This window comes from Mustela erminea, chromosome 9 (assembly GCF_009829155.1).
Source record: "Mustela erminea isolate mMusErm1 chromosome 9, mMusErm1.Pri, whole genome shotgun sequence".
NCBI lineage: Eukaryota > Metazoa > Chordata > Mammalia > Carnivora > Mustelidae > Mustela > Mustela erminea.
In genome coordinates, this window is record NC_045622.1 from 84,513,501 (window position 1) to 84,526,641 (window position 13,141).

Below are 13,141 nucleotides of genomic sequence, written 5' to 3' on the forward strand. Positions count from 1 at the left end.
AAGAAATGTAAAAAGTCACAAGTTTCAGAGGATACAAAGTAATCAGTTGCAAAGGGTCACTATCTATCTTGTATATGACTTAAGTTGTGCTCTGCAAGGAAGGGGGTTAAAGGTGCAAGAGTTTGATGAAAGGATATATGGAGGAAAGCAAATTTAACTTAGGAGAATTGGATGCCGGCAGCCATCTTATCTATCTTAAATGAAACATTTGTAAAAACATAACTTCATCACATCAAAAAAAATTGGAAAACTGAGTATAACTGTAAAGCTTTAGGTGCAGCAATTTGTTCTAGTCAAAACCATATTATTGATACTTCAGCTAAATAGTTCACCACTGAAAGCATTTACGAACATTCTTTTAATCTGTCATTTTTTCCAACATCTCTTCTGCTTTTCTTTTCTTAGGTTGGTTGTCACCTTCTAAGCTTAGGAAGTTTTCGATTTCGTTAATTTGATTTGTTACCAGGCTCTGCCAGTCATCTTCACCAGCAGATAGTGCTGCCGCATCAGTAAGATCTTTAATCTTGGTTGCCTGAAAATGGCTTTGGAGCAGAACTGATTTCAGGGGCTTAGTTTCCACCTAGGAAAGACCAGACTTGTTTTGCTTACCATTGAAATTACTCGTTTTTTTAAAGTCCTTAATAAGAGTTAAAAGAAGATCCTTAAAGCTCTACAATTATTAGTATGTGAAAAAGTCACCATTTTTCTTAACTAATTTTCAACAACTACCTTAATTTGGCATGAAAAAAACAATAAAATGTGAATCTGGAGGCTTATGCCTATGTAGTAGCTCTTTAAGTTCCCTAATAAAGTCCAGGGATACCATGAACATTTTGTGAAAAGTCTTAAGCTTACGTTGAAAGAAAAGATATTTAAAACAATTGCAGATCAAAATCTGTTTTGATTTCTCTTCCCTTCCCAAATGTGTCTGTTTTGTGTCTTCTAATCAAAACCAGGAGAAAATTAAAAATGCTAATGGAGGAGGCACCTGGGTGGCTCAGCTGGTTAAGTGTCTGCCTTCTGCTCGGGTCATGATTCTGGGATCCTGGGATTGGACTCTCTGCTCAGCAGGGAATCTGACGGTCTCTCTCCCTCTTCTGTTCCCCCAGCTTGTGCTCTCTTATTGTCAAATAAATAGAATCTTAAAAAAATAAATGCTAACAGAGGTAGACTGCCATGTAGAAACTGCCTTTTACTTTGATTCCTCTCCTCCTTCAGAGCACCATTGTTGGACAAAATGGAAAGAGCAGTGAGGTATTTGGAAGTTGGCATGTTTCCAAAGCACTGCATTGGGTAATATTTACTTTTTAACACAGTATTATAAAAGTTTTTCATTTTAAGATTTTTTTTCTGATAGTAATTATACTTTTTCCCCTATTATCTAAACTTCCAATAAAGAAATGAAAATCACTAGTCATCTGTCCAGAGAGACCAGTCAACATTTTGGTACGGCTTGCTTCTAGTCTTTTTTTCTAAGCATATTTGATCATTCTATAGAATTTTGTATCTTGGTTTTTCCTTTTGTGGGCTGTTTCCTAGGTCTTAAAGACTTCTCATAAACCACTGTCAGTGACTGCACAAAATTTCTTGGAAAAAAAAAACGGTTAGTGGTCTTCTGATTCCAGACAAAATCTGGTGGTAAAAGGCTATTATGTATTTTAGAAATAAAGAACAGAGTTAAGAATTACATTCAAATTACCTAAAATCTCAACTATCATTAAACATTTTGATGTAAATATTCTGGTCTCTTCTGTGTGTATATATATATACTTGCAAAATCTGGATCATAATTATATCATTTTCTGTTCTGTGTTTAAAACATTTAATAGCATTTTCCTCTTAAAAGTCTAAGAATATGGCTCCATTATATTCCATGTTCCATAATGTAGTATGTTGAAGTTGCTTGGAAATGCTTACTATTGTAAATTAGGGTATAATGAATATAATTTGTTTACAGATCTTTGAGTATTATCTTACATTAGAATCTCCCCATTAGACTGGAAACAGGGCATATGCATAACGTTAAAAGTGAGATTATAGGGACGCCTGGGTGGCTCAGTTGGTTGGACGACTGCCTTCGGCTCAGGTCATGATCCCGGAGTTCCGGGATCGAGTCCCGCATCGGGCTCCCAGCTCCATGGGGAGTCTGCTTCTCCCTCTGACCTTCTCCTTGCTCATGCTCTTTCTCACTGTCTCTCTCTCAAATAAATAAATAAAATAAAATAAAATAAAAAAAAAGTGAGATTATATAGTGATAATTTTTCAGTGAGCTTAGTTTACATTTAACCTCAGTTCCCTAAGGGTTGCTAGTTTTGGATGGATCTATTTGGCTCATGAGAATTCGACAGTCAGCCACAGTCCCCTTGAATTCTTAGCCTCTGATCTTTGTGGTGATGCTGTGTTCATAGCTGACTGCCTGTGTCTTTATGAAATAACAGATGAAAAACCAAACTATCAGCACAGGACTTCACAGAGACCATGGACAAGTCGTTTAAGCTTTGTGGCCTCACTCTTAGCACTGTTTAGTGGCAAAATGCTATTGTAGTGTAGCTGATAATGGATAAAAATGTGTATAAATCTGTATTTCTGATAATATCTGGCATGTAAGTACCCACCTTATGCATTTAGCTCACAGGGCCAGAATGAATGTAAGTCATCCATGCAGTATGGAGAATGGATCTAGAGAAATACATCAAATCTAAATTGAGGTTGCCGATTTTGATGTAAACTGACTGATGGTCTGTATGATTTAATGGGGGTCTCTCACAATGCTTGATGCATTTTGGTGCATTTGATATCAAGTTCAGATTACTTGACTTTTTATCTTGATGGAGAGAAAAAAGATATTAACACATACCTGCTCTCGTTTCTTTCCCCTTAACTGCCTACTCGTGGGAGGGGCAAGAGCAGGTATGACTGGAGAAACAAGATGTTGATGAAAGTTTACACTTAACAAAACTTGTCATATTGGGCTTAATTGAGGTTTTGCAGCCTACAACAGTAATTCTCGTTGCAGACATGTTGCCACATACCGCTTTGCTCCTTCCTTTCCCTCCCTTCCTTTTAAAAATCACTTCATTACCTCTGTACCTCCTCTTTCTGCCTTAAAAGATCTACTCTTTGGCCTAAAATTTCTCCTAGTCAGATTATCAGTCTTCTTTGCATTTTAAAATTTAAATGAACTTAATTTTTAAAGGAAAATAAAATACACTGTTAAAAGCTGTTATTTGTTAAGGCTGTGCTATTGCTGTAATTTTTGTTTTATAGGTGCTAAGGGAAAGTTACTTAATGTGTACCTCTAAAATTGAAAAAAATATACAATGACTTCAAAATCAGCCACTGTGCAGTTGGTCTTTTTCTGTAAGTAATCTTTCCTAAACTTTTTAGGTATAACCTAAAAAGGTTTTTAGCAGTTAACACCTATAATTGCCTATTTTTAAGATTTTGAACAGTATAGGCTTTCTCATGCTCAAGTTTTGCACTCTAAGATAAAAAATAGCTTATAAATTTTGCCAAAAAACTGATCATCTGTGCTTAGTTGCTTTTCATATGACAAATGGACTTGTGGAGCCATGTAATCTCTACAAATACTTTGCTTAAAATATATATAAATCCATACTTACAATATCACATATATTAAGGGTATTTGAGCCCTTTGCATACTATGTTCTAATGGAAATAATTTAAATTTTTCTTTGCAGTAGTTTTACCAAAACGATATAATTACTTAGCACGATAAAGAACAATGGAACTTAATTGACTGCATTATTTTGAGACATCGTTTATTAAGATAAAATTTTAAATGCTCAAATGCCCCTACTCCTAAATTTAGGTGACTAAAAAAAAAGAAGGACATACATAATACACTACCTCACACTGTCCTTCCCAAAACAGGCTGGGTTATATCTATTTGATTTATACACTGTGACTTTTTCCTGCTGTTTTCCATCAACCTTAATTGTGAAAAATGGTGCCATGTTGCCCTCTTGATATTATTTTGGAGATCAGTTAGGTCTTAAAGCATCCAGATGCATACAGTTCTACACATATCTGTAGAATTAGCTCACTAAGGTCTGCTCGGCAATATTTTTAATTGACTTACGTGTTCTGTGGGAAAAGAAGAATCGTAAAAAGTCTTTGCAGTTGCATTCCTCTCTTCACTGGGCTCTCCCTTGGGATCTGGATGGATACTCGAGTTATTCAAAGTGTCAGCAACTCTGTTAATGCTGGTAGTATCTGGTTGACAAAGAGGAAATGGCAACAACTGAATTTTATTCTCCAGGCACTCATTTTAGGACTGAACTTGTTTTTCTCTGATCCTATCTATGCTTTTGTATTTAAAAAGCAACTGTTTTGTTTTTACTTTGAATATTCTATAGTTTTCACTGACTTTGCTCTTAATATACATTAGGCATTTCATTTCAGAAAACAAAATTTTATTTTGTTTTATTTTTTTTATTTCTAAAACCTGCTGGTTTCACGCTAAAATGAGTGAAATGGTGTAAATATCTTCTAAGACAAAATAACTCCCATAAAATGTTACCCTCATTCCCCTGGTTACTGCATTGTCACAGATGTAAACCTATTAAGATTGATGGAGAAAAGTCTGAATCAACGAAAAGTCAGATTTATAAAATATATTTAAAGAAACTGGCCACAGTAAGAAGCCCAACAAACAGGCTGACTAGTAGGGGTCACTGGAATTTAATAAGTAGATAAAAATGATTTAGAGAAACATGTCAGCTTTGAAGGTTAAAAGATACTTATATCTGGGTGCCTGGGTGGCTCAGTGGGTTAAGCTGCTGCCTTCGGCTCAGGTCATGATCTCAGGGTCCTGGGATCAAGTCCCGCATCGGGCTCTCTGACAGCAGGGAACCTGCTTCCTCCTCTCTCTCTGCCTGCCTCTCTGCCTACTTGTGATGTTCCTCTGTCAAATAAATTAAAAAAAAAAAAAAGATACTTATATCTTTTATGAGTGGATATTTTACAAATTGAATTTCTACAGAATTTTCAATCTCCCCTTCCATTCTTATTGATATCATTGAGCTTTAACGTAGAAGAAAAGCCTTATGAGAAAACAGTCAACATGAGACCAGTGCCTTAACAGCACTTGCCTAACTGCAGCATTCAACAGATTCAAAATTAATGTAATCTGAAGTTAATACATTTTATTCTATTAGGAAAGTTACAGTGTGTAAGATGAAGTTTTACAGTATTTTGGTGGTTTCCGTTTTTCCCTGCATTACCTCTCTATGCTAGTAAACCTGATATGCTAATTTTAATTCCCAATTTTTCTCTTCAGAGTTCCTTAATTGCCTCTTTTTAAAAGTATCTGGTAGCTCTGAGAGCTTCCCTTGTAATCTGCATTTCTTTAATGGGTCTAAAATCATACTGTTCAATGGCCAAGTTCCCTTAAAAATCTAAGAATATCTTTAAATATCTTAACAACCTCAGTAACTCACTACGAGATTGCTATTAACAAAGTAAACTTTTTTCATAATCTTGAACTGCTGTTCGTTGTTAAAGTTACATCTGTACAGCATTTATACATGATATGTAGTATATTTCTATTTTTAAATATTTTTGGTAGGAAAAATTTCAAATACACAAAAGCAGAATATGAACTTAGACCATCACCCTGTGTGAACACCCATCAGTGTTAAGTCCTATGTATTTCATCCATTTACCTCTCCCCCTATTTTTTATTCTAGAATATTTTTATAAAGCAAAACTTAGACACTTAATTCATGTGGTGGTTAGAATACACTATTCTCTGAAATGTTGAATATTTGAATGTTTTAATGTTGGTACATAACTAAGGGATTCTGTTTAAAGTGTTTGAGTTACAAATAACAGTGATACGAAATTAATTAATGTTACACCTCAACAGTGTTTGTAAAATGAAAGCTGGATTCTGGTGCTAGTGAAGGGAAGCTAGAAGTAGAAAAGTCAAGGAAAGAGGGAGAAAATTGGGAGAAGAAAATGAGGGAAGTTTTTTCCAGTACAGAATGAAAAGGAATAAACATGCCCAATGGCAGAAGCCTTATCAACAACTGAGATTCTAATTAGATAGTTGTTGCTAATTTAAAATTAATGACCTGGACCTGTGATTATTTCTGCTATTTCCAGTTCCTTGGTGAAATTTTTTTTTAATTTCCAGTATGCATTTGCACCTTAGTACATGTTAATATCAGTGGCTCAGATTTAGGTGAAAAAAAAATCCACTCATATTTAAATAAAACCTTTCCTACTTTTACTTATATAACATGTATAGAGTATCTTAGGTTTAGGTAAAAAAAAATAAGTGGTTTCATTTTAAACATAAACAGCCCCTTTATCAGGAATAAGGAGTAGAAATTCAGATTTAAAGAAAACATAAACATTGTTTTCTTACCTGGTCCAGTATCCTTCCTGATTCCATCATCGTTTTTGCAAAGTGTCATTGAAACCGGATTTTTGTTTGCTGATGGGCCTACTGGTCTCTCCTTCAACAAAGGAATGCTAGAAGTTGAAGTGCTCAGTGTTTGACTTTCAGTTTGATTTACTTTTGACCAAGGACTGGGGTCTAAGAAATTCACATATACTGGAATTTTCTCAGTTTTTTTATCTGAAGTTGAAAGATCAAAGGCTGACCTTCCACTTCTGTTTACTAAATCTCCAGATGGCTTTATGTGAAATGAACATGATTCTTCCAGCTGTCCTTCACTGTAAATTTTTCCTGAAACGATGTCATTTAATGACTCTGTTTTCTCTGTATTATTTAACAATGAATGCTGTCTTTCATTGACATTCATAAAAAGGAAGAGGTCATTTTTTGTGGCGTTAGTTATCTGAGTCTCGTCAATCTGACTCTCTTTATTAGAAAACTGTATTTCTGTGGAAGTTTGCATAGGAACAGCAATTTTCATGTCTTCAGCTTGTGAAGTATGTATATTCTCATTTTTAGCCTGAAGATGGGAAGTGGTTGCACTGTTTTCTAAGTATCCCAGACAGTTCTTTAGCTGGCTAGTGTGCATCTCATTCAGATTTTCCTGCATAGTTTTTTCACCAGGGCTTGAGTTGGCTTTCACCAACATAGGCATAATATTAACATTTTTATTTGAATTCTTAAGTACTTTCAAATTCTCACTGAAACCAGCCGATGAAATGGGCTTGTTAGTTGCTGTGTCAGAGGGAATAGTCGGTTCAGGTCTCTCTAAAGTATTACAGATCTGCTGGAAAACTGAAGTTTGTTTAAATGGCAATGCACTGCACTCACTTTCCTTATTTAACAGTTGCATTTGGTTTATTTTACATTGTTTATCATCTAACATAACATTACTTGACTCCTGTAAACTGTATTTCTGACACTGAACAGCATTCTTTTCTACATTGAGAGATGAATCCAGATATGCTTTGGTTTGGTCACTACTTGTAATTTCCTTCTCTGTGGCATTTTCTTGAATCCCTGGAAGCAATCTGAACCGTTCAAATGGTTCATCTTCAGAAACCTCTTTCTTTTGATTTGTATGCTGAGCCACCCCACTTAGGATATTGTTAGATGATCTGTTATTATCAACCTCCAGATGGGCATCTGCATTGTGAAGATCAAATCCTTCAGTTCCTTCTAGGAGTATCTTTTCTGTTTCTGTTGATCTGTCTGCCACTAAAAAAGAATTTTTTGGTGATTTAAATTCTGTACATCCATTGTCTTTTCCTGAACCCACTTTATCTTTTATTTCTGTGGTAACTGCTTTTCTAAAGTCAGTAACATTCAAGGTTTGTGCTTGACTAATTAGTTCTTTTTCTGTGCCGAGGTTTTTGCTTAGGGAGATTTCACTCTGATTTTCATCCTGAGATACAGTAGGATCAGTTTCATTCTTGGAGCTTTCTTCAAAAAGCTGTAAATCTGTCATGAAGAGAACACAGTAAATTTTTATATTATACCCTAAAACCTGCTTTTATAAGACATAATGTATTACCTATTTATATAAAAACATTTAGCCTTAAATATTTCATTGACCATTACACAAACATTACGATACCAATTTTACCAAATATTGAATTCCCTTGTTCATAATAACATTTAGCATGCTAAATATTTGGCTCTTCTCATATTAAATTTTGATTTCACAAAGTATTTTTGGTTTAAAAAGAGGGAAGTTCAGGGTATTAGGAAATGGTTTTTAGTTTTCTAGTTTCTTACACTTCCTTTTGAGCATACAGTACAATGCCGTGTAAACACATAGCCAAGTAAATAAAAATGAATTTATCCTAACAAGTTAGACTCTAATTTCTATGATTACTGTCAAAGAAATATTTAACCAAGGAACCTGAAGATCTAATTGGCTTTATTAAATGATTCATTGAATCAGAGAGCATCCTTTCTAGCAAAGAAAAAAGAGCCCCATTGAGCTACAGAGAAAAAGGTTTTTAAAGGTAGAGAATTAATAGACAAAGGAAGGGGCGCCTGGGTGGCTCAGTGGGTTAATGCCTCTGCTTTCGGCTCAGGTCATGGTCTCAGGGTCCTGGGATTGAGCCCCGCATCGGGCTCTCTGCTCAGCAGGGAGCCTGCGTCCTCTTCTTTCTCTCTCTCTGCCTGCCTCTCTGCCTACTTGTGATCTGTCTGTCAAATAAATAAATAAAATCTTTTAAAAAAAAAATTTTTTTTTTTTAAAAAAATAGACAAAGGAAATTATTAGCAAAGAATACATTGTTTTAGGCAAGGCCGCCCTCCTATGGGGAAAGAAAGAGGTCTGTCAATGGATTTTTTACTGCTGACCAGAAGATTCCGGGTTGACTCCTTAAAGGTTACATTCCTGAGGATTGAAGCTGCAGTTTGGTTGGTATTAAGTTTTGGTTTGCTGACATGGGTTCTTAACATGAGTAACTCCATTTTGGGCCTGTGGTTTTCTTTTTACCACTCCTGAGGATCCAGAATTGCTAGCTGTTTCTTCAAGACTGACAATTACCACTTCTTATTCTTTACTTTCTAAGTATTTTAAAGTTTGGAGATACTTTTGTGCAAATGTATAGAATACTTAAGAAATATGTTTTATTCATCTAGGTTTTAACCATAGATTTCAAATTTTCCATATAGTTAACCTAGAATACGAAATTCAGGACTTGAAGGGCTTTAGTCCATTCATTTTCTCTACAACATCTCCACCAAGTGGTTGTTCAGCCTAGGTTTGAACACCTTCATAAAATAAGTCTGTGGTCTTTATAAGCAGTTCTTTTTCAAGATGGACAAGTTTAGTAAATTATTTCAGTGGTTACAGAAAGGCATTTGAACTAAGAAAAGTGCTCTAGGTCTGATACTCAGAAGGTTATTCATATCCCAGAGAACACTCCACAAAGCAGTGAATGCAGAAAACTGAATGCAAAAAGCTATGGAGTAAGTGATAAGGAAAGGCAGAAATAGAATTGTCCCCAAAAATACTGACTATAAAGAATAGCTCAAAAGAAGCCATCTTAAGACCATACACAAATGAAAAAGAGTTTCTTCAACTACAATATGGGATCCTCAAAGCAAAGACTTTAATTGGTACTCCCCTGAATTCCACAGGTGGCCTTGCACAGCACTTTCACAGATCCTTTATTTGTGGGAGAAAGGGGGAGCTCAGTATTTAAAATTAGAAAATAGCAGTATGCTGGTTACCTTCTATGATGACTTCTATAAACGGACCCTCTTTCTTCTTTTCTCCGTAGTTTGTATCTGAACAAAAACTCAAAGTATCTTTCTTTCTTTCTTGCCCAGAATTGTATTTCTGTATGATGTTTTCTGATTTTTCCATTGACATTTCACTGTTTTCAGTATTTACTTCTGGAATATTCTAATGGAAAATGAAAAAAAAATACCTTTAAAAACATTGTTAAATAGTATAAGACTTCTGAACAAATTCTTCTGATAAAAGTACAATCTGTGTTTCAAGTCAGCCATTCAGTAATTTCTATTTGAAAGCCAAATGACTTACTAAATGTAGTATACTACTCTTTGTAATAAGATCTCTTAAACCTCATTTTGTATCATTTATAATATTTAAACAAAACTGAGACCCTTTGAATTTTTCAGTATGCATACTACATTATTATATAACCTCACACATATATAATAAAATAACCACTCATTAAAAGCAGAGTAGTCATGGTTAGCAAACTGTTTTGAGTATTTGGTATTTTTATGTATCATGAAAGTAGTGGATCAGTTCAACATCCTTTTATTCCCCCTATATTCAGCACATAGCCATTGAAACACTGCACTAAGCTTTCAGATGCAATAAAGAACAGCCTACAGACCCTAGCCTCAAGAAACAATCCAGGAGGAAGATAGGAAAAGAATAATCTAGATGAGGATAGGAGGCACGCCAGGGAAAGCAAAAGACATACACAGATGCTAAACACAAGCAAGATTATAGTCTTCATCAACTACTCGGGATTTCTTTCAGCTAGAGTTTAGATTGCTGGGAGAATGGAGAGATGGGAGGCTTGAGGTAAGCTATGCCCAGGTCATTAAGGGCCAAATACAGCATGCTGAGGGTTTCCAGGAAGACCATGAGAAATCACTGAAGGGTTTTAGATAAGGTAATAAACACGATCCATTCTGGCTGCAGCATCAAGAATAGATTAACACTTTTTAAACTTAATTGATTAAAAACTGCTATGAGAAGTAAAGGTTCTACAACACAGCACACCAGAAAACTACTCAGTGAGATTATATTCCGTTTTCTATGCTACTTTATTTCATTTTTTAAAGAACACTGGTCACAGACCACTAAACTAATTTACATGAACCACTAATAGGCTGCACCTAGAAGTCTGAAAAATACTGAATTAAAGGGAGACAACATGAGGCAGAGAGATGGATCAGAAGAGTGTCCTAGTGCCATAGTCCAGGGGATATCAGTAGAGATGAAGAACTGAATAGATACATGAATTATTTATGAGCTAATCAACAGGACTTGATGAATGATGGGATATAAAACAGAGTCAAGATTGATTCACAGAGTTTAGGTATGTAGAGGTGACTGGTGGATGTTATTTACTCAACTAGAAAACAGGAGTAGTAGCAGGTGTGGATGAAAATGTCATGGGTTGTTTGAACCTGCTGAGTGTGAAAAGTTAGTAAGATAATAAGGTAGAGATGTCTAATGAACATCTAGATTTATGAATCTGGAGCTTAAGAGAAAATTTACCTGGAAATGTAGATTTGAAAATCATTGGTAGAGAGATGACCACTGGAGATGTATAAGTTGATGAGACTAAGTAATGAGAGTATATTTTGAAGGAAAAAAAGGGGTAAAGCATAAAATGCTAATGAAAACCACAAAAGAGACAGAAGAAGTGAAGCTTGCAAAAGATAAATCTGTAAAGGAGAATGACAAAAACAGTATGGTAGTTACCAGGAGCTTTGTAGTCTTGGATAAATATGGGTTCAAATCTGGTTTCAGTACTTACTAAGTATGAAATCTTAAAAGAATATAGTAGTTAACCATTGCTGTGTAACAAGTTACCCAAACTCAGAGGTTTAAACCAGCAAACATTTATTATGCCATAGTTTCAATGAATCAGGAAATCACGAATGATTTGGCTTTGTGACTCAGGGTCTCTCATGAGGTTCTACACAAGCTGTCGTTACTGGAAGACTTAACGGGCTGGAGGGTCTGCCCCTAAGAAGGCTCACTCAATGGCTGGCGGTTGGTGCTGGCTGTTCGGTGGGGTGCCTAAGTTCTCTTCTATGGGGCCTTTCTTCCTCCAGGAACCTGACTCTACAGGGAGAGAGATGGACACAGGATCAAAAATGTTTTTTTGTGTACCTTGTAAAATGAAAGAAACCTTAGCATGTTTAATTGTACATGGAAAAATATAAACTAGTGACTCACAAAAGAAATACAACTGACAAACATAAGAAAATGTTTGGGGCACCTGGTTGGCTCAGTTGGTAAGCATCTGCCTTTGGCTTGGGTCATGATCCCAGGGTTCTGGGATCAAGCCCTGCAGGGGCTCCCTGCTCAGTGGGGAGCCTGCTTCTCCCTCTGCCTGCTCTACCAGCTACTCCCCTGCTTTGTTCCCATTCTTGTTTTATCTCTCTGTCCAAAAAAGTGAATAAAATCTTTTAAAAAATACATGTTTAATAAAAATGCAAATTAAAACTGATTAAGGTAAGAATTCAGAGAGTTTGGATATGCAGGTGTTTTTATATGTGGTTGGTGGGAGTATAAACAATCTGGGGGCGCCTGGGTGGTTCAGTGGGTTAAAGCCTCTGCCTTTGGCTCAGGTCATGATCCCAGGGTCCTGGAATCAAGCCCCACATCGGGCTCTCCGCTAGGCAGGGAGCCTGCTTCCCTTCCTCTCTCTCTGCCTGCCTCTCTGCCTACTTGTGATCTGTCTGTCAAATCTAAAAAAAAAAAAAAAAAACACTCTTTCTGGAAGGCAGTCTCACAATATGTGTCAAAATTATAAGAAGCAAGCTCTTTGATCCAGCAATACTATTTTTGGAAATTTATCCTAAAGAAATCATCGCAAAAGTACACAAAGATATTTGTATAAGGATGTTCTACAGTAGAGGAATAGATTAATTATGGCACATCTCATTCATACAATTGGAACTGTGATACATGTCAATTGCTACTGACTTAGAAAGCCACTATTTAAGTTAAAAAGGCAGTTTCTTGAAAGGTTTAATATAGACTCAGCAAATCCACTCTAGGTTTATACCTCCCCAAAAATGAAAACAGAGACTCACACAGATGGCTGAATGCCAGTATTCAGCAGCGTTATTCACAGTAGCCAAAAGGTGAAGACCCAAGTGTCATTAGCAAATAAATAGATAAACAAAATCTGGTATATCCATTCACTGGAATATTATTCTGCTGTAAAAAGGAATAAAGTTCTAATATAGGCTGTAACATGGGTAAACTCTGAAAACCTCATGCTAAATGAAATAAACCAGATAAAAAGGACAAATATTACACAATTCCACTCATATAAAATATATAGAACAGGCAAATTCATAGAGTCAGAAAGTAAATTAGAGGTTACCAGAAGCTGGGGAGAGGGGAGGTGGGGAGTCACTGGTTAATAGTTAGTTTCAATTTGGAATGATGACAAATTCTTGGAAATATTGGCAAAGACTGCACAATACTGTACTTAATTAATTACA

The 13,141-nt window shown here is 35.7% G+C and overlaps 1 protein-coding gene across 6 annotated transcripts in view; it reads right to left on the reverse strand.

Moving 5' to 3' along the window:
• Positions 1–67: 67 nt before the first annotated feature.
• CCDC73 (coiled-coil domain containing 73) overlaps positions 68–13,141 on the reverse strand; it is a 139,180-nt gene continuing 126,106 nt past the window's right edge. For 5 of the 6 annotated variants that reach the window (XM_032357595.1, XM_032357594.1, XM_032357592.1 and 2 more), the window contains 4 exons: positions 9,641–9,815; positions 6,395–7,888; positions 4,103–4,236; positions 68–580 (listed from right to left, as the gene is read on the reverse strand). In XM_032357595.1, coding sequence (XP_032213486.1) covers positions 359–580; positions 4,103–4,236; positions 6,395–7,888; positions 9,641–9,815 — 2,025 coding nt within the window. In that variant the 3' untranslated portion in view covers positions 68–358. Of the gene's footprint in view, positions 581–2,615; positions 2,680–4,102; positions 4,237–6,394; positions 7,889–9,640; positions 9,816–13,141 lie in introns of all 6 variants that reach the window. The other variant, XM_032357596.1, reaches the window with a different exon arrangement.